Source organism: Macaca mulatta, chromosome 4 (genome assembly GCF_049350105.2).
Source record: "Macaca mulatta isolate MMU2019108-1 chromosome 4, T2T-MMU8v2.0, whole genome shotgun sequence".
Taxonomy (NCBI): domain Eukaryota; kingdom Metazoa; phylum Chordata; class Mammalia; order Primates; family Cercopithecidae; genus Macaca; species Macaca mulatta.
Window position 1 is genome coordinate 125,567,358 of NC_133409.1, and position 26,825 is coordinate 125,594,182.

The following is a 26,825-nucleotide window of genomic DNA, read 5'->3' on the forward strand; positions in this document are numbered from 1 at the left end:
ACCTCTAAATACTTAAGTATGTATTTCCTAAGAATAGGGTTATTCTGTTTTGGACCACACAGTTAGCAACTTCATAAATTTATATTGGTATAATATTTTAATGTCTGTATTTCAGTCTTGTGTGTTGATCTTTTTCATCATCCTCTCTTCCCCGAGGGCAAGGACCAACTCAGGGTCAGGTATTGCATTTAAGTGTCATGTCTTTTTAACCTGCTTTATTTAATTAATTAATTAATTATTTTTTTTTGAGACAGAGTCTTGCTCTGTCATCTGTCCTGGAGTGCGGTGGCATGATCTCGGCTCACTGCAGCCTCTCCTTCCTGGATTCAGGGGATTCTTGTGCCTCAGCCTCCTGAGCAGCTGGGATTACAGGCATGAGCCACCATTTCCAGCTAAGTTTTTGTGTTTTTTAATAGAGACGAAGTTTCAATATGTTGGCCAGACTGGTCTTCAACTCCTGTTCTCAAATGATCCTCCTGCCTTGGTCTCCTTAAATGTTGGGATTATAGATGTGAGCCGCCATGCCCTGCCAGCCTGCTTTAATTGGAAATAGCTTCTATAGCCTTTTTGGAGACTTTTATGAAATGGACATTTTTGAAGAATATAGAACAAGAACTTATTTATATAGAATGGAAAAATGGATTAATAGCAAAATATCTTTTGAACCTAAAGTTATTTCATGACAAGAAGACAAACTTTTTCTTTTTTCTTATGAGGGTCATTTAAGCAATTATAAGTCATTTTAGTGTTTGTTGATAAAATTGCGAACTATCTTTTCAAATTAAGAACGCCAAAATTTTATTCAGTAATTCCCTCAAATAACTTTAGTTCTATCTTGTGGTCAATTTATAGTTTTTCTTCTTCTTGACTTTCTTATTCCTTATTATCATTATTACTACCACCACTATCAATACCATTTATTGAGTACTTATTATGTGCTTGGCCCTGCACTAGATACATTACATACATTTTCTGATTTAATCCTTATTTTATCAGTGAGAAAACTGAGGCTCAGGGGGGATAAGTTATCTGCCCAACATGAAGTAGCTAAAATGTTGGCAGAGCTGAGATTTAGTCCTTCGTCCTTCCTGGCTCCACAGAACTACGTCATGCCATTGCATTATGCCACAATAGAAAGACACAGAATCTTGAATCATGAAGAAGAAATGGAGACAGAGGTGTAGAAAGAAAGCAATATGCTAGGGCACATGGCCTTTTGCTCTACTCTAATTTCTTTCAGCATTCCCTCATATACTCTATCTTGGCTGGTATGCCCCGGCCTTGTTATGTAGCTATAAATTTCTATTTGCATTCTTCTTCAGTAGACACACTATGCAAGAGTTTAGAGATACAGATAAAAGTATGCGAAGAAGCCAAGCAGAATTCCTGAAGGTCATTGTTTTAGCTGGAAAAGGGTAATTTCTGAGGCGTTTTCAAAGGAGAAAAAAAATTTCACTTTGTTCAGTGGTGCCAACATATTCTAAATCGTGTACAGATCTTCACTTTGGAAGTGTATGTGTTCTGTGAACCCTGAAAATCTGAGACAGGTCTCAGTTAATTTAGAATGTTTATTTTTCCAAGGTTGAGGACGTGTGCCCACGACATAGCCTCAGGAGGCCCTGAAGACATATGCCCAAGGTGTTTGGGGCATGGCTTGGTTTTATGCATTTTAGGGAGACATGAGACATCAATCAATATGTGTAAGATGTACATTGGTTCAGTCCAGAAAGGTGGGACAACTCAAAGTGGGGAGGTAGCTTCCAGGTTACAGGTAGATAAGAGACAAATGATTGCATTCTTTTGAGTTCTGATTAGCCTTTCCAAAGGAGGCAATGAGATATGCATTCATCTCAGTGAGCAGAGGGTGACTTTAAATAGAATGGGAGGCAGGTTTGCCCTAAGCAGTTCCTAACTTTTCCCTTTAGCTTAGTGATTTTGGGGCCCCAAGATTTATTTTCCTTTTACAGTTCTGTAGTAGGAGGATTAAAGCACTAGACTTGGTTTGTTGTTCAAAACTAGACTTTAAGCTGCATGAGGACGGGGTTATGTCTGTTAAAAGAAACAACACATCTGCGGCCTCTAGCATATTGTCTGATACACTGCTGTTTTCCTCAGACCGTACTAAGGAATTTGATGTGTAATGAATGAATATGAAACTAAATAAAGCTTTTTTTCCCACTAGTATAATATATTACTTCTGTGATGGAGAAGTGAAAGGCTTGCTTTGGTAGGCGTGAGATAAACGTTAGTCTGCAGGAAAAGAAAAATAAACTTATGGTGACTTTCTTCTTATAAAGCTGAAAAGGTCTATTTAATTATAGGTATAGAAACTGAGGCCCCAAGTCCAACAGGTTGACCAGTGGGGTCCAAGTTAGGTTTCATTTTTCTGACTGCTTTCTATGTTCTGTCCACTGGATAAACCAGTTTCTCCATTTATAGCTAGGTAGTAGGAAGTTTACTCATATTCATAGGTGAGATTAATGTATTTGTCCAAAGTTACTAATTGACTTTGCTGTTCTTAACCACTGTTGTCTTATTGTAGATGTAGCCAGGTTTCTTTGAAGGTCTAATATATTCTTTTCCATAGAATCAAATAGAAAACCCCATTTCCAGGCTCTAGTGAGGGTTTACCATATTGCAAACCTGAGGGAGACTTCAGAGACTAGTTTTAGTCTGATGGAGGGACTGACAGAGGAAGACAAGTAGCAAAGGAAATGAAGCCTGTAATCAGAGAGGTAGAAGGCCATTCCTTCCAGGGAAGGAATTGGACTTGCTGAGGAGTTTGGAAACTGAGTCATATGATCCTAATACAATATAGAAGAAATCACTGTGTTGTGAAAATTTAAAAGAGGGCTGACTTCAAAGGGAAGCTGTTAAAGCTGGAAAGGCTATTGCGTACTTCTAAAAGTATTGGAATTCATACCTGACTGGATGGCACAATGTTGTTGATGTATAGTGTTAATATATTCTGACACTGTTGTTTGCTTAAATACATTTTTATCAAAAAATTTCAAGTAATCTTGTTTGTGATTGAAAAAACTCTCTTGGAAAATCCACTAGGTTTAAAATTTAAGGAACCCATGGCATTCATTAATATGTCAGTTTTTGCTGCTACATATGTATAGAGTTCTTAATATATGAATGGGAGCTTTCATAAGTCATTTTTAGAGGACTGAAATTGCATTTCCCTAAATGGGTAAAACTTGTTACATTGTAGAACAAGAACTGGTCTTGTTCTCAGGCTAGCCCTCTAGATCTTATTTAATGCATATCCTGTCTTACAGATGTTAAATGCTCAAGAAGCCATATACTAGAGGAGAAAGAGTGGTTTCCTCCTCTCATTCCCAAATAGATTTAAATTTCAAAGTACCTAACTCCTTTTCTTTGTCCATTCCTTAGAAGCACCCTCTTCTACCCAGGGGCCCAGTGCATGTGTGTGTCTTCCTGAGGCACTCTCTTTTCCAGAGTGTTCATGTTTCATCTTGGACTCCTAGAACAGCTGGTTTCAGCTAGGATCATGAAGAAAGACTGATGGGAACCTCATTCACTGTAGTCTGTGAATGATAGAGCACATTAGCTATCCCACTGGAAAATAAATCTCCAGTGGAATGTCAAATAGATTCAGGAAGAAAAGTCAGCTACGCATAGGAAGGTCAACAGGGTAGTAAGCTAGTCATACCTGGAGTCTGCCTCAGTGGTTAGTTATTCTAAGATATTCCTACTTTTTGCAACATCTTCTCTCATTGTACTTTGGGACCCAGGGTAGGTGGCACAGTGTGGTGGCTAAGAGCACCACAGGCTCTGGACTGAGCTGCTTAGACTCATCTCTCCTTAACTATTTTCTAGTGGTATGACTTTGAACCTTTCTAGGCCTTAGTTTTCTCATTTGTAAAACAGATAAGAATTGTGTCCTCTTACTGGGGTTATATTACATGAAATAATGTACATACAGTTTTGAACACAGTGCGTGTGTGTGTGTGTGTAAAACAGACTATTATGTATCTTTATATCTGTAGACCCTTAAGATTGTCAAAAAGCTTCAGATTTGTCCCCCTGTCTTCTCTAACAGTGGCTTGTGGTCCTGATTGTTTTTTTATGTATTTGAGTCATAACGTTGCCTGTATATTGAAAAGGGAAGAATGCCTGCAATATGCAGCCATAGTGGTTTTATAATAGTATTACACTGATGAATGCCAGTTAAACAGTGAGCTCTAAATAAGGAATGTGTTTTCTGTGGTCTGGCCAAGAACCACTCTAACACCAGTTTTTCCCTCTTGCATGGATATGACAGTGTGAGGTGAGATGCTGTGAGTGCATGGCAGACAATTTTTTGGATTATTTGTGAGCCATCATATCACTAGTTGAGTTGAGCGGAGATTAGATAATTTGCAGAGCAGTAGCCCAGTAGAGTCACAGCCACAACATAGCATTTCAACCTCCTGCCTGAGCAGAGATTCTAGCACTTAGGTTTTCTACAACAGCATTAGCAGTCTTCCAGTGTTATTATTAATTTTTTTAAACCAACAAATTCAACACTTGGAATCTTCAAATACCAATTCTACTTACTGAATTCTTGGAGAATAGTGTAAAAATTTCTTAGATTTAAGTACAGTTACACCAGAAGGACATAGCATCAGTATCCACGCATATTCTAAAAGTAGAAATGATTCCTATAGAGCTATTGTCTGAGTTAATGAGTTTTAATATTATCCTTTCTTTTACCTCACAGTGTGTTATTGTTCCCAAATGTCTTAAACATCTAACTTTAATTTTATGTTAACTTAAAAAAAGAAACACACTTATGGACACTTTGATTGTACTGAGCAGTATATACAATAGAGCAGTTTTAACATGTCTTCCAGATTGCTAAATAGAATTCAAATTTAATTTCTGATTAATACTTTCTTGCTGAATTTTAAAATTAATTTTCTGGTGTTGACAAGAGTAAATAAAAACATGTTTCTTGGAAGAGAAACAGCAGTTTTCAAATCAGGTTCCCAGGAACACCAGTGTTGTGGGATACCCTGGGTTCGGGGAGCAGGGGAGAAAGGTTCCATTTGCCAAAGAGTTTGGAAAGTAGCATTTTCTGGTTGAAGAGATTTATGGTACACATTAGCATATTAAAAAGAGAAAAATCCTGTGGGAGAGAACGCTGTTTAATCCGATGTTTCCTAATTCATTTGGTCTTGGAATCTTTTGTCAAAGAGTATCTATTAACCTCCGTTTGAGAAATCCTGCAGTAGAGTTTTAAAGTGAGTGCTTTCAAGCAAATTTAATTAATTTTGTATTAATTTGAGTTACAGATCTGGATGGGGCCTAGTTAATGTGGTCATTGCAGAAATGTTTTCTCACAGCTCTTCTTTTTAAATTTTTTTTTTGAGACGGAGTTTTGCTTTTGTTGCCCAGGCTGGAGTGCAATGGTGCGATCTTGGCTCACCACAACCTCCGCCTCCTGGAGTCAAGTGATTCTCCTGCCTCAGCCTCTGGAGTAGCTGGGATTACAGGCATGCACCACCACGCCCGGCTAATTTTGTATTTTTAGTAGAGACAGCGTTTCACTATGTTGTTCAGGCTGGTCTGGAACTCCTGACCTCAGGTAGTCTGCCCTCCTCAGCCTCCCAAAGTGCTGGGATTACAGGCGTCAGCCACTGTACCCAGCCCTCACAGCCCTTCTTATAAGTCAATTATTTTCTAATTTATGGATGACTTACCCTTTTGGTTCTCTTGAATTATAACTGAGCTGTTTCTTTAATTGTCTAAAATTCTCATACCCTAACTTCCACCTGCTTATCTTGGGCCAGCCCTTCAGAATGATAGAAGATGTATAAGGCAGCTCTTGAATACTTGAAGAAACTATTTTGTCCTCCTTCACCGCGTTTTTCTTTTAACTTGTCAACCAGATAGTTCCATTTCCTTTATTATATTCTCATGTGATAAGATTTTCTGTCATTCATTTCTTTTTCTAACATATTCTCTTTCAGTTTTCATATTGGAAAGTATTAAGGCTATTGAGATGAAGACAGAAAATGAGTTGAAGGAAGGTCTATCATGTAATCAGAACTATACATTGCCAGAGCATGCACAGAAGTTATCTATGTTATGATGTCAACTATGTTTATACTATCTTCTACCTTTCACCTCCCTACCTTTGCACATGTTCAGCTGTTTACCTATTTACTTACCTTTACAGTCACTTTTTGTTTCTACAATGTAGGATAATTTCTTAGTCTTAACTACTTTCAAGTTTTTCTAAAAAGAACATGTACTATTTTTAGGCCATGTGCGGCAGCTCACGCCTGTAATCCCAGCACTTTGGGAGGCTGAGGCAGGTGGATCACGAGGTCAGGAGATCGAGACCAGCCTGACCAACATGGTGAAACCCCGTCTCTACTAGAAATACAAAAATTAGCCAGGCGTGGTGGTGTGCACCTGTAATCCCAACTACTTAGGAGGCTGAGGCAGGAGAATTGCTTGAACCCGGGAGGTGGAGGTTGTGGTGAGCCGAGATCATACCACTGCACTCCAGCCTGAGTGAAAGAGTGAGATTTGTCTCAAAATAAATAAATAAATAAAAATAAAAAAACATGTACTATTTTTATTATCAAAAAAGAACAAGGTAATGTTACCTTGTAAAAACTTAGTCGTTCCCACTTTTAATTTGCCAGGGCAAGGCAATTGGATAATTCATCTCCTTTAAAGGAGTTAAGGGCTGATAATGACTAATGTGCTAATTCCTCCTAAGTGTATTTCCATTCTAACCAAGGAGCCTTTGGACAGGGGTCTACAAACTATGGCCTGTGGGCCAAATCCAGCCACGGCCTTTTTTTTTGGTACTGTCTTTGAGCTAAGAATATGTTTTACATTTTTAAATAATTGAAAACAAAAGAAGAAGAATATTTTGTACCACATGAAAATTGTATGAAATCTAAAATTCATTGTTCATAAATAAAATTGTATTGAACCCAGCCACACCCATTCATTTATGTGTGGTTACATACTATATGGCCCTCAAAGCCAAAAATACTGTATTGAAAAAGTTTGCTGACCTCTGGCTTAGGGTAAGGTTTTGTATAAATTTAAGGGAAAGTTTTGTGTATATTCCCTTGAATGGTGAAGACAGGATGGCCTTCTGTATTTTCCCTGAATCTGTTTATGAAGGTGGCTTTCCTTTCCTGTATGTAAATCCAGCTGTGGTTCTATGAATGTGATTTTCTACCATAACTGCTTTTCTGAATGAGCTTTCGTCTTTGATTTATTTAACAAAATGGTATTTGAATAGGCCAGTTCAGTATATTGCTTTACTACTTAGGCAGAATTTTATTTCTGTGATAATTCTCTTTGAGGAAAGATGTGGTCATGAGTGATGATCTCATTGCAAATGTGACTTTCAAATAACAGTTCAGTTACGTGTGTGTCAAGGTTAAAGCCTATGCTAATGTAAAACTGAGGAAGTGTTTTCTTTATCACTCAAATTAATCTGTTTCCTAACTAGACCGCTTGGTAACCTTTTGCACATGACTTTCCATTTGCTTCTTGCCCTCTTAATATATAACCCCTGCTTTGGTCTAGGTTAAGGGTTTTATAGTGGTTGACACTGACAGATTTTCCTTATTTATTAATATTATGATCAGTCCTTTCACTTAATTATTTATTTATAATCTTTGGGACTATTTTTCAATAAATACAAATTACACATCCCTTTAAGTGTATTTCAGTTATATGTACTGACCCATATTAGAATAGTCTAACGTTCTGCCTTACATTCTGGGAACCATTATTAATTCTTGTTGAATTTTGACGGATACAAACATTTTTCATGTGTGAACACAGTTGCCACTCCATTTTTTCAAAGGAAGTGTGACTAAAATATTTTTTTAAATCTCAGCTTTATTGAGATAATTTACGTATTATAAAATTCATTTAAGTGTTTAATTGAACAATTTTTAGTAAACTTATACAGTTGTGCAACTATTGCCATAGCCTAATTTTAGAACATTTTCCTCACCCCAAAAAGAAACCTTGAACCCATTTTTCCTGTTTCTCCCCCGTCCCCAGCCACAGACAACCCCTGATAAAGTTTCCATATCAATGGATTTGTCTTTTCTGGATATTTCACACAAACAGAATCATATATGTTGTTTTCTGTCTGGTTTTTTTTAGTTAGCATAATATTTTTGAGGTTCATCCATGTTGTGGTATGTATCTTCCTTCATTCCCTTTTATTGTCAAGTAGTATTCCATTCTATAGATCACATTTTATGTGTCCACCTAACAGTTGATGGACATCTGGGTTTTTTCCCACTTTTTGACTCTTGTGAACAATGCTGCTGTAAACATAAATGTGCAAGACTTTGTGTAGACAAATGTTTTTATTTCTTTTGCACGTTTCCTTAGAAGTGGAATTGTTGGGTCATATGGTAGATCTAGTTTAGCATTTCAAGAAACCTCCAAACTATTTTCCAAAATGGTTGCATCATTTCACCTTTCCACTAGAAATGTTTAAGGATTCCAGTTTTTCTGCATTCTTGTTAACACCTGTCATTGTCTTTGATTTTAGCAGTCCTAGAAGGTGTGAAGTGCTAGCTCACTGTAATTTTAATTTTTATTTTTCTAATGACTAATAATGTTGAGCATCTTTTCATGTGCTTATTGGCATTTGTGTACATTCTTTGGTGAAATGTCTGTTCAGATCTTTGCCTATTTTTGTTTTTTTATTTTTTGAGGTGAGGTCTTGCTTTGTCACCTATGATAGGGTACAGTGGCAAGATCATAGCTCATTGCAGCCTCAAACTTCCACCATAGCCTCCCAAGTAGCAGGTACACACCATCACACCTGACTGTTTGTTTATTTATTTATTTATTTATTCATTCATTCATTCATTCATTCATTTATGACAAGGTTCCACTATGTTGCCCAGGCTAGTCTCAAACACGTCTCTCAAACAATTCTCCCACCTAAGCCTCCTGAGTATAACTGCCAAGTGGACTCTTCTTACCTGCTGCCTAGATAGAGCCAATTTATCAAGGCAGGGGAATTGCAGGAGAAGAGTTTTGTACATGTAGAGCTAGTGAAACAGGAAACTGGTGTTTTATTATTACTCAAATCAGTCTTCCCCAGAATTCAGAGGCTTGGAGTTTTTAAGGATAGCTTGGGGTTTTCAAGGATAGCTTGGGGGAAGAGAGGGAGTTGGCTAGGCAATGGGTGCTTGCTGCTGATTGGTTGAGGGTGCTATCATAGAGCTGTTGGAAATGGTCCTTATGCACTTGTGTCGCTTCTGGGTGGAGCCAAAGTAGTAATTGGTGGGTTCAGGTGGAGCCAGCAGTTGTCAGATAGGCAAAAAGCTTGAAAAGACATCTCAAAAGGCCATCTTAGGTTCTGCAATAGTGATGCTATCTGCAGGAGTAATTGGGAAAGCTGCATATCTTGTGAACTCTGGAATAATGATGGGTAATCATTTATGTCTGTACCTTAGCAGAATTTAGACTCCTCTCATCCCTTAGTCTGGTGGTCTCTCATTAGCTTTACTAAGGAAGTTAGTTGAATTTGGGGAAATGGCTCTTTTCATTTAAACCAGGGGTTCCCAACCCCTGGGCCACAGATCAGTTTCTGTCTGTGGCCTGTTACAGCAGGAGGTGAGTGGTGGGTGAACAAGCATTATCACCTGAGCTCCACCTCCTGTCAGATCAGCAGTGCGATTAGATTCTCATAAGAGTGTGAACTCTATTGTGAACTGTGCTTGCAAGGGATCTAGGTTGCATGCTTCTTATAAGAATCTAACACCTGATGATCTGAGGTGAAACAGTTTCATCCTGAAACCATCCCCACCACCCTGACCCTGGACTGTGGAAAAATTGTCTCCCATGAAACCAGTCCCTGGTGCCAAAAATGTAGGGGGCCACTGATTTAAATTATAAACGAAATGTCTCCCAGTGTGAGCTTGGTCCAAGTTCAGGAATAATTAAGGGCAGTTTGAAGGCTGTACTGCCCAGTTTGGTGGGGTTGGTTAGATCAGATCTCTTTCACTACCATAATTTTCTTGTTCATATAATTTTCACAAAGGCAGTTTCATGTGTAGCCAGGATTACAGTTGTGAGCCATTGCCCCCAATTCTCTTTACCTATTTTTAGATTGGGTTTAAATGCTCTTATTGTTGTTTTTGAAAAATAATGTATGCTTTTGGTATCATATATAAGAAATATTTGCCTAGCCCAAAGTCATAAAGATTTATTGCCATGATTTTATCTAACAAATTGTGTAGTTTTAGCTGTTACATCTAAGTCTGTGATTCATTTTGTGGAAAAGGTTCAAACAAATGATCTTGCATAAGGATACTCAGTTTCCCAGCATCATTTGTTGAAAAGACTGTCTTTTCTCCACTGAATTGCCTTTGTTCTTTTGTCAAACACCAGTTGTCCATAAATGTACAGGTCTATTTCTGGACTCTCTGTTCTATTCCATTGATCTATATATCTGTTTTTATTGAAAGTGTTTTGTTTTATGATTCATTATTAAGTCTTGAAATTTGACTTATCTAGAAGCTTTCCAGCCAGTCATTTATCAGACTAATTTAGATGGTAAGGGTTGTAGGGGTGGAGGGCAAGCTTCCTTTTTGCCATCTTTGAAGATTCGCTGAAATACTGACAGCAGACAGATTCATAAGAGAAAAAGGCATACAGATTTATTTATGTACGCCTAGACTTGGAAGTCCTTCAAATATGAGTCTCAAAGAAAGGCCAGATAGATGGTCAGGGCTTATGTACCCTCTTCACAGGGGAGAGGGAAGTGGGGGCTATAGGAAATTTTAGAGGGGCAATAAATGATTTTCAGGGGAAATGAATGAGCCCAAATAACAATGGCCTGGGGACAAAGTTCCTCTGAGCTCTAGGGAAGCTGCTGGGAAGGTGAGGGGCAGAACTTCATTTGTCTTATTATTCAGGTAAAAGTCTTTTAGGTAATCTCTCTGAGCTGCCCTCAGAAGAATAGATGAAAAGTCTCTCTGGGCATGGTGATGACTTTTAATCTCTTCTCTTTTCTGTGGTTAATCTTTCCTAGTTATTTGATGAAACTCCTAGAGAGAGGTCTTAAGGCAATTGCATTTCTTTTGGACAGAAATTTCGCTAGTCAGCTAAGGAAATTCTAGAGATCCTCCCTCCTTGCCCTTGGTGAGGAGTGGGAGAGAAACAAGAGAAGGTTAGAAAGTTAGGCAGCTTCTAAGGACTTCCAATTTCTTCTATTCAAAGTACTCAGCATGCCAAAGCGTCATGCTTTGGAGTTGTCATTCTCTACACCCTAACAGGGGAAATACTTAGGAGGTTTGGCATGCAGAAGTGGACATTTCTCTTCAATGTGTTAGTCATTCAGAAGCAATTTACTTAACTCCAACTGTGTGGCAGAACATGATGCCAGGCACTAACTCCCATAGATGCCATGGTGGGCCTTGGGGCAAACACAAATCCCCTGCTAGGAAGTCATTTGAGGGGATTTGTGAATCTATTTCCTGAGTTTCTGTTTTTTCCCCATGATCCGGCAGGCGTTCAAGAACCCACAGCTGAGTGCATGGCTAAGGTCAAATGCAAAGTGTAGGTGACTAATCTTTTATTTATTCAACAAAAGTTCTTTGAATATCTACTGTGTGAAAGGCACTGTGCCAGACATTAAGCATTTGCAGTGAGGACCCAAGACAGGGCCCTGTCTTCTTAAGGGAATTATGAATACATTTATGTATATTGTCTACATAAAACTATTCTATAAGTAAAATGATGATTGGTGTAATCCAAAGAATATGGGAGTGCAGAAGAGGGAAATCATCACTGTCTGGATGACATTAGAACTTGACCTAGTAGGAAAAGTAAGATTTCTGTAACTAAAGGAGGAGTGGGGACAGGAAGGCATTTCAGGTAGAAGGAATACTGAGTATAAGTAGAGAGAAATATCACAGCAGAGGTTTTAGACTGTGACCTCAAGTATTCAGCAGACATTTTTTTTTTCTTTTGAAATGGAGTCTCGCTGTGTCGCCCAGGCTGGAGTGCAGTAGCGTGATCTCGGCTCACTGCAAGCTCCGCCTCCTGGGTTCACTCCATTCTCCTGCCTCAGCCTCCCAAGCCGCTGGGACTACAGGCGCCCGCCACCACGCCAGGCTAATTTCTCCCATTTTTTAGTAGAGACAGGATTTCACCGTGCTAGCCAGGATGGTCTCGATCTCCTGACCTCGTAATCCTCCTGCCTCGGCCTCCCAAAGTGCTGGGATTACAGGTATGAGCCACCGTGCCTGGCCTTCAGCAGACATTTTGTTTCAAAATCTCTCTTAGGTTTCAGGAATGGATATGAAGCTCTAGTTAGAGCACTGGGACCTGAGCATCTTGCAGTAAACCCACAGCTGTCACGTGGTTCACTTTCAGAAGTGTGGCCTCTGATTTGCTAGGTGTTACCTGGCTCTAATCTGCTCTTGGTGAAATTTGTCACTTTAAAAGGGAGGGTGCTCAAGGGCTGGAGAGAAAATAACTTCCACTTAGATTTCAGCTTTAGTAAGAGACATTAATGCAGTACCTCTTCTGTGACACTGGGCTTTTACAACTGGGGAAACTAGTTTTTGAGCATCTGTGGTCCAGAGATCTCTTTTGAGTAGACTAGAATCTGGAAGTTTGGCAAACTTATGATGTCATTTAGGAAGTGATCACTTTGAAACTTTTAATCCTCCTACAGAAAGTATATTTCTGTTGCAGAGATTAATTTAACAAGAGTGTATATAGCATCTGTCAAATTTTTAATTAAGTAATTAAAAGAATAAACCTGCATTTATAATTCCATTCCAAACATATCAGTTCCCCAGATATGATTTTGGGTGGTTTTATTTTAGAAAAATGTGAATCGTGGTACTGGGGACCAGGAGTGTCATCTGGATTTAAGGAAACATTCTTTTACAGGGAAGAGGTGTTAAGCATCAGAATGGATTGTAGCAGTGGCAGTGGCATCTCATCATCTGGGGGTGTCTTTAAAAATAGTTTTAGTGTTCCTCTCCTTGTGTCAGTTGTCTTGATCATAATCCTGGGTTATTTCAAAGGTTTAATGAAGAGGATGCAACCAGTTGTTCTCAGTTGTTTATTTGCAAGGACCCAAGGAAATGAGCTTATGTTTAAAGAGGAATGAATTACTTTGCATATAAAGTATCTGAAAGTATCAGAGTATCATCAAAACCTTAAAACTGTAAAATATGCTATGAAGAGACCCCTAGATTTTCCAATCCTTGAGACTTGAAAAAAGGAGATGAAGGAACCACTTGTGTCATGCCTATCCTAATCTCTCACCTTAGGAAATAATGCTCTGAAAGGGACACCAGGAAGTGCCCATGATGGCATGACCAGAAGGTATCTGCACTCCTGGCTAGCTGCACCTTTCCTGGAGCTGTATCTACCAGTGGATTCTGTTACTTGCCCAGCACTTACCCCACTCTCTGAGGACCTTGCTTCCTCTGAGTCTGCAGTGTGACTCATATCGTAACCATTCCAGCAAGTGGCTCACTGTTCGGTTAAGGACAGAGCCGTATAAGACATTATCTAGGAAGTAGATGAAGTTAATTTTTGAAGTTCAGGTAGTTCTTTTATTGTGTGTGTGTGTGTGTGTGTGTGTGCATGCACGTGTGTGTTGAGGTTATAGGTCAGGCATTGACAACCTATAGTTCATTTGACTAAAGCCCCAAAAAAGATGATTCAGCTCAGAAGTATTCAGGGCATTTGCCACAACCAGCACTTTAATCAGAATTGCAAAGTAGTTGAAATTTTTATTTGTCACGTCCTTATATTCCTTTTCTGATGCTTCTCTCCCCACTCACCAGCTGCCCAGGGTCTTCAGACTGCCTTTTACCTGGAATCATATCATGCCCCTGCCCTGCAGTGCTACTCCCCTACATGTTATTCCATCTTGTCACCAACCATGATTAAGATTTCTTTGAAACCAATGATAGGTAGGAATGAAGAGAAAGTCAGTCTGGTAAAGTGACCTTGTGTTACAAGCAGATGACTTGAGAGGTTGCTGTATCTGTCCCAGGAGCTCTCTTTTTTTGTTGTTTCAAAGACAGAATGTTTTTACTTGAATACATCTCTACGTTTATAATGATTAATTTGAATCTGATTTATGAATTTGGTGTAACATTACAAGAGAGTCATTAGCTGGGAGGATTTGATGAGGAAATACACATTTTTTGAACTAGTGTGAATTTTGGTCATGGATATAATTTAAATAAAACTAATTTAAAATTCTTTAAAATAACCTTTGCAAGATTTTTATTTTAAAGTATTTACAATTCTGTTTTAAAAGCTTTTCAGTAAAAGATGGAATTTAAAAATATAGTGGAATCTCTTTAAAACAGTGGTGGTAAAGGATAAGACTGTAATAGTATCATTATAGACTACCTGTGTCAAACAGACTTTGTTACCCATAATTATATTTTTTAAGTCATGGCACACAGATGAACCATGTCTAATTAGCTATTAGTATTATAATAGCATTCTACTTAGTTGTCTTTGTCTTTGTAAAGGTAAACTGAGGCTGGAGCCGAACCGGGAATGAAGACACAAGGCAAATGGCGGTGAGAATAGCCTTTACTAGGACTCACAGGCGAGGTTCCTCGGTCCAAAGGTGCGGGCCGAGGAAGTCACGCTGAGGGAGGAGGGTAGGGGCTTTTTACAGCCCGAGAGGTAGGGAAGCTGGTTGTACAAGCAGGGCCTGGGGGGCTCTTGAAACTACTAGGGCAGGAGTCGAGTAAGGGTCATGAGGAAGGGGTCTTTGGAAACTGTTAACCGAAACTGCTGTTTACGAACTTGTGGAATGCAGGTGAACTGCAGGTCATGGGGGAGTGTGGTTGCCCAGCCGGAACTCTGATGCATGTAAGTCTGCGGGTGTGTACAAGGGTGAAGGGAGTCTTTAACAAAAGGCCTGCTACGCTGGGTAACGCCGCCATGTTGGGTCTAGATTCCTGCCTAACATTCCGACCTCTTTCTAATAAGAAAATGGGGCGACGTGTTCCTCTGGCTGCTTCCTGCTGGTATGGGTCCTCGTGGGGTTCTTCGGAGGTCGGAACTCGGGTATAGGTGTGGAGCAGCATCTGATTGAAAGTGACATGGGAGACTTCTTTCATGCAGTCCTGGATGAAGCGGAGGACACAGGGAGCTATGAGTAGCAAGAAACCAATGATTAGTAAGGGGCTTAGAAAGGGTAGGATTTAACCAGCCACAGACGACTGCCACCATCTAAGTGAGGGCCTTGATCCGAGGTTTTTCTGGTAGAGTCTTTCCCGAATCTTTTCTAGAGTGAGGAGATTGGTTTCTACTAGTCCTGACTCATTGATGTAGTGTTCGGCCGGGAAGGGGAAAGGAGGAGGTCAGATTAGAGGAGTTAAAAGGGCTGGGTAAGGTTACCGCAACCAGTGGGGGCTTATTCAAGGCTGCACACAAGAAACAATGAGAGATGTTGTGTACCTCTGCCATGTGTACCACTTGAGCCCCTTCCCTGACTAAGGTTAGCCAGGAAAAAGGGTTGCTGCTGTCCTGGGGCTTGCTGCCTGGGCTAGAGCTGAGATGGCTTCCTCCTGTTGTCTGATGTCAGAGGCCAGGCTGACGAGGCTGCTTACGACCTTGATGTAGGCCTTAAAGATCCTGAGTCGGGCCACGGGATAAGACTCACTGTGCCCACCAGTCCTAGGAAGGACAAGATCTCTTCCGCATCCTGAGGAGGCTGGAGAGTTTCAATGAGGCTTATTCTGTCTGCTGTGAGGCTTTTTGTAGTGGGTGTGAGGAGTATGCCTAGGTAGGTGACAGAAGGGCTGCAAAGTTGAGCCTTATCCGGGGTAACCTGATAACCTTGGTCGCCTAGAAAATTTAAAAGTGTAGCAGTATCTGCAAGGGAATACTCCTAGGAAGGACTACATAGTAATAAGTCATCGACATACTGTAATAGTGTGCTGTGGGTCAGGGGACAGAGGACAACATCCTGTGCCAGTGCCTGTCCGAATAAATGGGGCCTATCACGGAACCTTTGAGGCAAAACAGTCCAAGTCAGCTGGGAAGAAATATGAGTGTCTGGATCTTCCAATGTAAAAGCAAACAGAAAGTGGCGGTCTGGGTGTAGAGGGATGGTAAAGAAGGTCAAGGACAGTGAAATGGGTGGTGTCAGGGGGAACGCACGAGAGGAGTGTATATGGATTAGGAACAACTGGAAAGGTAGAGACTACTGCCTCATTGATGAGGCGTAGGTCCTGCACAACACAATAGGCCCCAGAGCTTTTCTGTACAGGCAGGATAGGAGTATTGCATGGTGAGTTGGCGGGAACTAGAATGTGCTGCCGGAGCAGGTGTGTAATGATGGGTTTTAGTCCTTGTCCGTGTTCAAGGGAGATAGGGAACTGGGGCCTAGAGGGAAACTTAGAAGGGTCTTTTAGCCAGATGTGGACTGGAGTGTGGTGCTGGGCAATGATCAGGGTGGAGATGTCCCACACCTCAGGGTTAATGGGGACTGGAAATGGGAGTGGGGGGTCAGCCTGGCGAGGTTTGTCAGGTGAGAGAAGAGGGAAGAGGAACGTGAGGTGGGGGGAGGGGTTGGGTCAGAAGTGAACTGAGGCCTGTAGCTTGGAGAGGAGATCTCGTCCTAACAAGGGGACTGGGCATGAAGGAATAAGAAATGAGTGCGAGAAGAGGGAGCCATCCAAGCGGCAAGACAGAGGAGGAGTCTGGCGGTAGGTGGAGGGAGTGCCATCAATTCCCATGACTGTGACAGTGGAGGGGTGGCTGGGGCCACTAAAGGAAGGCAAAACAGAGCAGGTAGCCTCTATGTCCATGAGGAAAGATATGGACTTACCTGCTACCTGGAGCATAACCCTGGGCTCGGTGAGAGTAAGAGGGGTTCCCGAGTCTGGGCCTCTTCAATCTTCGTCGGTGTCGAGGAGTTGGAAGGCGCCTCCAGTACCTGGAGGAGGGTCGTCACCTGGAGACGTAGCGACCGTCCTCAGGTTGGGGCAGTCCGACTTCCAGTGGCCCATCTGCCGACAGTTCGGACAGGGGTGGGTTGGCTCCTTTGGGTTGGGGCACTGCTTGGCCCAGTGGCTGTCGTTGCTGCACTTGAAGCAGGCACCAGGTGGCGCTCGGGTAGTACCTCCTTTCTGGGAGCTCCTGGAGCCGGCCGGTCTCAGGGCTGCTACCAAGGCCTGGGTTTGGAGTTGTGCCTTCTGTTTTAGCCTGGCCTGTCGTTGGGCCTCAGCTGCTTCCTCCCTGGAGTTGTAGACCTTGAAGGCCAGTTTGACTAAATCCTGGATGGGAGTTTGAGGGCCTTCCTCCGCCTTTTCGAACTTTTTTTGGATATTGGGGGCCGACTGAGAAATAAAGTATGAAGCTAAGATGGCTCCTCCTGCAGGGGAGGCAGGGTCAAGGCGGGTGTACTGAATAAGTGACTCTGTCAGTCAGTTAAGAAAAACAGCCGGATTTTCATCTGAGCCTTGGACTACCTCCTTTAACTTATTAAAATTGACTGACTTATTGGAGGCTGCCTGCATGCCAGCAAGAAGGCACTGGACCATCATATCTTGGCGGCAGCGGCCTGCCTGACCAACCTGCTAGTCCTAGTTGGGCTCGGCTGAGGGCACTGCCTCAGTGCCAACTGGCATGGTGTGGTCAGTTAAATGAACCTGGTCAGCGTGCTGCCTGGCTGCCGCTAGGATACACTCCTGTTCCTCAGGGGACAGGGTTGAGGTCATAACGACATGGGGATCATGCCAGGTGAGGTCATACGCCTGGCACAGGTATCTGAAGTTTTTGAAATAGTGAGTGGGGTTGGCTGAGAAAGAGCCTACACGTTCTTCAATCTTAGACAGGTCTGCCAGTGAAAACAGCACATAGACCCAGACTACTCCTTCGGCACCTGCCACCTCTCGCAAGGGACACAGGAGGTCGGTCCTGGACCGAGTATGGGCTGAGGCATGTGAGGAAGGGGAGGAGGTGGAGCTAGGGGAGACAGAATCTGTCGGGTTTGACAAGGGCACAGGAGAGGTGGAAGGGAGGGGAGGCGCTGACAAGGATGGGGATAATGGCGGGTCAGGGTAAGGAGAAGATTGGGTGGGAGACCAAAGGGGTGGCCGGATAGGGTGTGAGGAGGCTCAGAAAAAGAGGAGGAATCATCCCTCTCCTTGCTCGAGGGAAGAGACTTTGTGAGTAGGACCTGAGCTAACGAGCATTGAGCACAGAGATCTGGGTGAGAACGCAAGTCCCAAAAGGCTTGAACATAGGGTATCTCGTACCATTTGCCTAGTCTCTTGCAGAAGTTGGTCAGATCCGTGAGGATGTTAAAGTCTAGAGTACCTTCTGCAGGCCACTGAGACTGATTATCCAATTTATACTGCGGTCATGCTACTGTGCAGAAGAAAATGAGCTGCTTTTGTTTTAGGTCTTGGCTGAGACTTAAAGTCTGGAAATTAGCCAAGAGGCACCTCAGAGGGGATTTTTGGTTTGGTTTGGACTGGATAGTTCCCATGGTCCTAAGGCAGGCAGTCCGGCGGCAATGGGAGCGTCCTCCTACTGCCATGTGGAGTGCAGGGTACGGCAGCTTCTGGGGAGGTTGGACGTCTCCTAGTCCCCGGTGCCAAGGTTACAGTTGACCGGAGGGAGCCCCTGACGTGGCCACGCGTTTCGGACAGGGACTTCCCGGAGGGAGCCTACAGGACGGGGGAAAACTTACCCAGCAGTGAACAAATTGAGTCTTGGATTTAGTGAAATGGCTCCTGGCTTGGAAAGGAGGTCCTGGCTCGGGAAGAGGAGAGCCTACCCGACCTGGCAGGGGTCCGGGGAGGGGGTCTCCTCCTGGGTTTCGGCACCAAATGTAAAGGTAAACTGAGGCTGGAGCCGAACCGGGAACGAAGACACAAGGCAAATGGCGGTGAGAATAGCCTTTATTAGGACTCGTGGGCGAGGTTCCTCGGTCCAAAGGTGCGGGCCAAGGTAGTCGCGCTGAGGGAGGAGGGTCGGGGCTTTTTATAGCCCGAGAGGTAGGGAAGCTGGTTGTACCAACAAGGCCTGGGGGGGTCTTGAAACTACTAGGGCAGGAGTCGAGTAAGGGTCATGAGAAAGGGGTCTTTGGAAACTGTTAACCGAAACTGTTGTTTACGAACCTGTGGAATGCAGGTGAACTGCAGGTCATGGGGGAGTGTGGTTGCCCAGCCAGAACTCTGATGCATGTAAGTCTGCGGGTGTGTACAAGGGTGAAGGGAGTCTTTAACAAAAGGCCTGCTACGCTGGGTAACGCCGCCATGTTGGGTCTAGATTCCTGCCTAACAGTCTTTATATTACAACCACACATTTTCACTTGTTTCAATCAAAATTTTGTTTCCTTGAGTAGGTTTTCTCGTTAGACATGTTAATTGATTTTGACCCTTCCTTTCCCAGCTTTTTCTTTTGCCCAAATTATGAGAAAGTAGGAGGAGTAGGAAAAAGGTGAGCATAATAAGGATATCGATTGGTTTCTCCTCTTTTTCTTATGCTGGTGTTAAAAATTGCTCTTGAAATAGTAGTACTTACCGTGATTTTTTTGAGGTGATGATAAAGAGTTTAAAGAAAGATTTATATAAGTAAGGAGCTAGGAGGATATTTGAAAAACCTGTAAAAGGTAATGCCCATATTTTCCTGCCAAACAGACAGAATACTGGAAAGAAGCATCCTTAGTCTTATCTAAAATACCTCCTCCTCTTTTTAAAGATTGCACAATAATATTTGTTAGCTGTTCTTCCCTCTCTCATATATGGAATGGGTAATGCTGATGCCTTTACAAACCGATGCTCGTTTGTTAGACATTGTAGTATGGAGTTTGTCTAGAATACATCTTTAGTAAAAACTAACTCCAAGGAACTGTACAGATAGCAATAAAGATACACTATGTAGAGTATATTGATTTCTGAATTTATTTTTCCCTTTCAGTTACATTATAATTGCCCCACACCAAGATCTGTACAGCTATGCAAGAGATGAAAAATCTATAGGTTCAGGGGAAAATGTGAGCAAAAATAGATTTTTTATGTGTTTTCTTGCTAATAAAAGGGAAGATAGGAAAGATAGAGACCTAAACCCAAACCAAACCAGAACCAACCAACCCAAACCTCAAACTGTTACAGAAAAGTTACCTACTTGAAAATATTTACAAATGGAAATAGCCTTTTAAAAAGGTTACTGAAACCATGGCGAGACTGTATAGAAGAGAATAAAAATACCTAGGTGAAACAGTGACTAAAATACCCCAAATCTTAAAGTGTTTATCTGTAATATATTAATAAATGTTTTTATTCTATTTAACTACCTAGTTCCACCTTGTGGTGAAAGACTAGAAAAGGCCATTCAGTTTTTGCATTTTAATTATAGATTGCCAACCCAGAAGCTTAAAAGAGAAACCTTCTTTGTCAAGGAGTGAATCAGGTCCAAAGAAAGTAGACACATTGTTTGTACTGCCTAGTGCCAATGTGGATTTTAAAAAAGTCTCTATTATTTTATCCATTAATACCTTAAGATGTATAACTAATATCTTTATTTCATAGTTTAAAAATAACCTAAAGGAGATGAATTCTATGTGGCCTTAATGTTGACTTAACATAGTACCTTAAAAAACCATAACCACCTTTTTATCATGCCAAAGAAGAATATTTCCCTATTATACTCAGCTGTACCAATTTCACATTTATAATAATTTAGGTAGAATATGAATTGTAGTTTTATTCTTTCACAACTCCTGAAGAAGTAGTACTGAAATAAATTTGTAATGAAAAAACCACTTTAGATAAGGCAGCTACCTAAGGTAATACAATGTTTCTGAGCATTTTTTTGTGTGTATTTTAAAAGCATTAATTTTCTTATCAATAATTAATATGTTAATATATTGATATTTATGTTACCTTTATTTATTTTTTCAAGTGGGCTGTCTATAAGGAACTCGCCCAGGAGAACTTGACAGCTTATTTTTTATGAACGTACTTGTTTGATCTAAAAAAATTGCATTGTAAAATGTTTTAATTTATAATTTTCACTAAAGCAAACTATCCTTCTTCTCATCACCCAATTTGTACAAGCCAGTGAGGTGATCTCATTTGGGACAAGTCTTCTTTTATTATTTATGTTTCTTTCTAAAGATAGCTGATTGTTTTCCAGAATACTGTATCCTTTAGATATAGAACTTCTTTAAGAGAGGACTGTGAACCCTTTATGTGGCTGATGTTTTGCTCCCTGCTGCAGAGCACACTAAGATGCCTGCATTTTACCCAAGCTTCATTAATGGAATGTCTCTTCCAGTTTCCTTTTTTCCTGAGGGACCTTTCCTCTATTATTGTGTAATGATTGGGCCCTTGATTTTACCTGTGATTGATTTGTTTTTGCTTAAGATAATAGTTTACAGGGAAGCTTTTATATTGGTCAGAGATATTATGGCCTCATTCTACTTAAAATTCATAGTTTTCTTTGTGTAGGAAAAGTTCAAGTGTCTTAACCTGGGATATAAAGCCTCTGTGTCCACTCGTGCATCGTTCCAGCGTCATCTTCCACCTCATGCTTCATTGACTTCATCACTGCTTTCCTTCCTTCTAACTCATATATAGTTTTGTGTGTCCTTGCCTTTTTCCTTTGTTCATCCTCCTCCCTTCACCTGGAACGTTCCCTTCTTCTTTGCTGGGAAGACCCCAGATTGGGTTAAGCTCCTCATAGCTTACTGAGTGTGCTCTGAATGCGTTTACTTTATACTGCAATTTCTTTCCTAAATTTCTTTCATCTCAGATTATAGACTTCAAGAGGTGGCACTCTTATTATTCATCTTTGTACCCATAGAAGTTAAAGGATACCGTGGCATATGATAGATGGATGCTCAATAAATACTTTGTGACCTGAATTGAATTGCAGCTAAACAATAGTAATATGTTTAAATAATGGGAAGTAAAATTTTTGTGAAATTTGTCTAGATTAGCATCAATCACTATAACGTTAGACTTTTAAAAAAGGAAGTTTAAACATTCAGCAAGCAGCTATATAATGATTCTCTTTTCTTCAAAGCTGAATTTGATTTAGCCTATATAAAACCAAACAATTATAGGTTAACAAAAGGAAATTTTCAGTGTAGTGTTTTTGATCAGTTAAGCCAGTTAGGTAATACAGACCTGGTGTGATCTACTCTGTTCTCTCTCCAAAATAAATTTGAAATATTGTCCATGTCATCACCAGCATCTTGTTTAGAATTTTTGTTGCGCATAGAATGTTTTCTAGTCTATTTTTCTTTCTTGGGATATTCTTTTAAGTAAAATATTAGTGCCCCCTAGAGGTAAACTCTAGGTGCAATGCTGTATACATATTTTTTAAAAATACTGCAAAATTCTACTAGAATTGTGTGAAATACAGAAAATGCCGTATCACCCTTGTTATGTAATTCAAGTTATGTAAGTTAATCCCAGAGTATTTCATAGTGCTTTTACTTTGCTCATCACTTCCTCTAGCACTATTGATCCAGACAGTTTTTTGTCCCATAGGGAGAAAGTATCCAAAAAGAGAAGAAGGAATGCTTTATTAAAAACTGAAAATGGAATGTTAGGGATATTGGCAGTTAGTATAGTCATCTGTGAAGGACAGTTACCAGGCCAAATGCCTATGACTCACTCCTGGGGTAAAATAAAAGCTTTTCTATGTAGGCTTTAACTGTTTACTTTCCCTTCTTTTCTTTCCCTTAAATTTCTTGCTAGATTAGATTGGAACCCCAATTCTTTCCCCTCAGTTCATTCCCGACCACCCTTTACCCATAATGTTGATTTTAAATTTTTAATAGCATCCTCTTTTATTCCATTCATTTGTGCTGAGGAAACTGACCCAGTATTATAAAGTACTTAGCACAAAGTTAGGCATCTAGTAGTAACTCATGGTGTGTATGTTTTTGTTTATTATTGTTAGTGACATTTGCTTTTCGGAGAAAGATATCTTATATTTTGTAGGACATTTTCCATGTACAGTATTTCTGTGGACCCTCAGAATAATCAGCTGAGACAGGAAAAGCAGGCAGTATCGGGGATAGCCAGTCTCTCTAGATTTTTTTCAAGCATCATAGAAGTTAAATTAGTTTATTTCTGCATTTTCTTGTAAAATTCTTGAGAAATTAAGCCATAAGTCTTAAGAGTATCTTTTATTTTATACATTTTCTAAGTTGACAGGTCATTGATTTTAAAAAATGATAATAATTTGATTTAAAGATTACAGACTTTTTGTTCTTTAGGTTGAACTAGGAGTTTTCTGTTTTCCAACCTTTATTTTAAAGATAAAAAAACTGAAGCCTAGAGAGTTTAGGCTGTTGGTACAAATTCATAAGGCCAGGGGCAGAAGCGGGACTAAAATGCCTTTTCCTTTATCACAGGTTTTCTCTTTTCCTAATTTAGAGGGAGTCTTACTCCTTCACCGAGGCTGGAGTGGCATGATCTCAGCTCACTGCCACCATGCCCGGCTAACTTTTTGTATTTTTAGTGGAGACAGGGTTTCACCATCTTAGCCGGGCTGGTCTTGAACTCCTGACTTCGTGATCCACCCACCTCAGCTTCCCAAAATGTTAGGATTACAGGTGTGAACCACCGCACCTGGCCCTCTTTTCCTAATTTAGGTTTGCATGGCGTAATATTATTTTCCTTCTCTAAACATGTGTTTTAATTTTTCTTTGTTGTTGCATAAATACAATGGTAACAAATGACACCTGGTTTGGGAAAGTTTCCCTTATGTAGAGGGTTTTGTTCAGTCTGGCAAGTCAAGCTGGCAAGTCACTCCCCATCTTTAACTGTCCTGGAGTGAGAAAGACACAAGAAGTGGAATATAGAGTGAAATGTGAGTCTGGTAGGTTGTAGGCATAGTGGACCAGAGAGCACAGAATTCTCAGCACTATTACAGTTCTGGAAGCCCCCAACCCAATCATGTGCTTGGATTCTACTGTCCTTCTGTGTACTGAGGATATCAGACCTGCACAATAAAGTCATTTATTTTGAGAGATGAAGCAGCTGGCTGAGGATCAGGAGCTGTATAATGTTGTTTATATAAATATAATCTTTTAGTGTTCCCATTCAGGCTCTTTTAGAGTTTGGCTGCTTTCTGGTTATATTGGAGATATAACTGAGAAGTACACAGATTTAGATGTGTTAATGTACATGACATTCACAAGCTTAGCTTTTCTACCTTGTTTTTAAGTAGGTCTTAGCCTTATAAATTCAAGCTCGTGCCTTAGAATGGAACTGAGTGAATTCTTACAGTGCTCTAATACAAGAGTCCCCAACCCCCAGGCCACAGACAGGTACTGGTCCGGTCCGGTCCATGGCCTGTTAGGGAGTGGCCTGCACAGCAGGAGGTGAGCACTGGGCCAGCCAGCATTAGCACCTGAGCTCTGCCTCCTGTCCAGATCAGTGATGGTGTTAGATTCTCATAGGAGCATGAACCCTGCTGTTTTGTTTGTTTGTTTTTTGAGACAGAATCTCACTCTGTTGCCCAGGCTGGAGTGCAGTGGCACAATCTTGGCTCACTGCAGCCTCCACCTCACGGGTTCAAGTGATTCTCCTGCCTCAGCCTTCCAAGTAGCTGGGATTACAGGCATACGCCACATCACCTGGCTAATTTTTTGTGTGTATTTTTAGTAGAGATGGGTTTTGCCGTGTTGGCCAGGCTGTTCTCAAACTCCTGACCTCAAGTGATCCGCCCACCTTGGCCTCCCAAAGTGCTGGGGATTACAGGTATGAGCCACCACCGCATGGCTGCAAACCCTTTTGTGAACTGTGCATGTGAGGGATCTAGGTTGTGCTCTCCTTAAGAGAATCCAATGCCTGATGATCTGACATGGAACAGTTTCATCCCAAAATCACCCTCCCCTGCATCTGTGGAAAAATTGTCTTCCATGAGTAGGAAATTGCAGTATTAGTACTCATTTCAGTTAAGTGCTTATCTCTTTGCGTACATATCATGCATGTAGTAGATATGTTCCTGAAAAGGCCCTTGAAAATGGATTAATCTCTGAAATACAGTTGAGAAGTTGAGAGAGTTGTCATTTCATGGTATCTCAAGGTAAATATTCTAATTGAATGGATAATTCCTTTGTAAATTATTTGGTTATTTACAGGTCCCTTCCCTTCCCTTCCCTTCCCTTCCCTTCCCTTCCCTTCCCTTCCCTTCCCTTCCCTTCCCTTCCCTTCCTTTCCTTTCCCTTTGCCTTTCCCTTTGCCTTTCCCTTTTTTCCTTTCCCTTTTTTCCTTTCCTTTTTCCTTTCCTTTCCTTTCCTTTCCTTTCCTTTCCTTTCCTTTCCTTTCCTTTCCTTTCCTTTCCTTTCCTTTCCTTTCCTTTCCTTTCCTTTCCTTTCCTTTCCTTTCCTTTCCTTTCCTTTCCTTTCCTTTCCTTTCCATGGAGTCTTACTCTGTCACCCAGGCTGGAGTGCAATGGCTTGATCTCCGCCCACTGCAACCTCCACCTCCCGGGTTACAGTGATTCTCCTGTCTCAGCCTCCTGAGTAGCTGGGATTACAGGCGGCTGCCACCGTGCGCAGCTAATTTTTGTATTTTTAGTTGAAACGGTGTTTCACCACGTTGGTCAGGCTGGTCTCGAACTCCTGACCTCAGGTGATTGATCCACCTGCCTTGGCCTCCCAAAGTGTTGGCATTACAGGCATGAGCCACTGCACCCAGCCGTATTTACAGGATTTTCTAAACAAGGATTGCTTAAAACGTGTTATAACATTTTTGGGGGGGAATAAAGTGTTTTTGTACTTTGTCTTACGTTGGTATTATGACATCGGAGATTCAACTGATACTCCTTGGGAATTAGGAAATCAAAATAAAATGTCAATTTGTAAAGATGGAGACTTGGTTAAAAGTAATTTGATTCACCTTCAGTTTTGCTGTCATTTCAATGGTACTATTGACATGAACAGTTACTTTGTGGTAGAGCTATTGAGCCTAAGCTTAGTATTTATATTATTTGTAGTTAATTATGCCTAGATGGGTAATTGAATATTAAAAGGTTCTGTGACTTACGTAAATAGTGCCAGAACACTGGATGTAAAAGCTGGTAAATTTGATAAGAAATTCCTAAGGGAACTTTTTCTTCATCAATCAAAAACATTTTCTGACACTAACAAAAGATATTGTAAAACATATATATATAGGGAGAGTCAATTAAGATAATAAAATTTTATGGGATTTAAACTATTTTTCGGAACTGAGAGACTTACCATAAAAGTTTGCTTCCAGTTTACATTAGGCCTCTTCTTGTGTTTGTGTTTGTGTAGTTATATAGTTTTGATCATAAGTTTAGATCTTTTCATTACTTTGTGCTATATATTCACTTGACATTTTGGAGGTGCAAAGGAGTTGGATTCATTTGTATACAGGGCTTGTGCCATGGGTGAAGTAGGCGGGATTCTGGTTCCTGCTTCTTTCTGGCCCAGTTCTTTGTTTCCTTTCATGAGAGCAGCCCAGAATTACTGAAAGGTGAGAAAATGGAAATGTGCCAGCCCACTGTGGAGCAGTAATCTTAATAGCCTGCTTTGACATGTGTCTGTCCAACACAAACCTTGTAGTGGGCCACGTGGTTACTAGAGCTATCCCTACTTGGCAGGCTGAACAAAGCTTTTGGGAAATCTTTGATGGTTTGGGTTCTAAAATCACAGACTTTTAAATCAGGCCTATGGAACGGAGGAAGCTATTGTAGGTTGATTGTTGATTTTGTGCTATTTAGGAAAATCTTCCATTATAAGAAGACTTACATTGTGCAGAGGAGGGTTTGGACAGAGGCCTTCTAACCTGACATGTATGGAT

At 40.9% G+C, this 26,825-nt stretch overlaps 2 protein-coding genes across 26 annotated transcripts in view; one reads left to right on the forward strand and one right to left on the reverse strand.

The window, feature by feature from the left end:
• Positions 1-26,825, forward strand: part of DST (dystonin) — a 488,734-nt gene that overhangs the window by 222,799 nt on the left and 239,110 nt on the right. The gene's annotated exons all lie outside the window — the stretch shown is intronic.
• LOC106997981 (uncharacterized) lies at positions 14,581-18,989 on the reverse strand. Of its 2 annotated transcripts, none has more exons than XM_077999804.1 (3): positions 18,719-18,989; positions 16,850-16,975; positions 14,581-15,166 (listed from the first exon to the last, which is right to left on the reverse strand). In XM_077999804.1, exons 2-3 carry the CDS (start codon positions 16,863-16,865, stop codon positions 14,793-14,795), a joined length of 390 nt encoding a protein of 129 aa, XP_077855930.1. In that variant the 5' UTR covers positions 16,866-16,975; positions 18,719-18,989; the 3' UTR covers positions 14,581-14,792. The 2 variants fall into 2 exon arrangements, with proteins under 2 accessions (XP_077855930.1, XP_077855929.1); XM_077999803.1 differs by having other exon boundaries at positions 16,850-17,030; positions 18,719-18,988.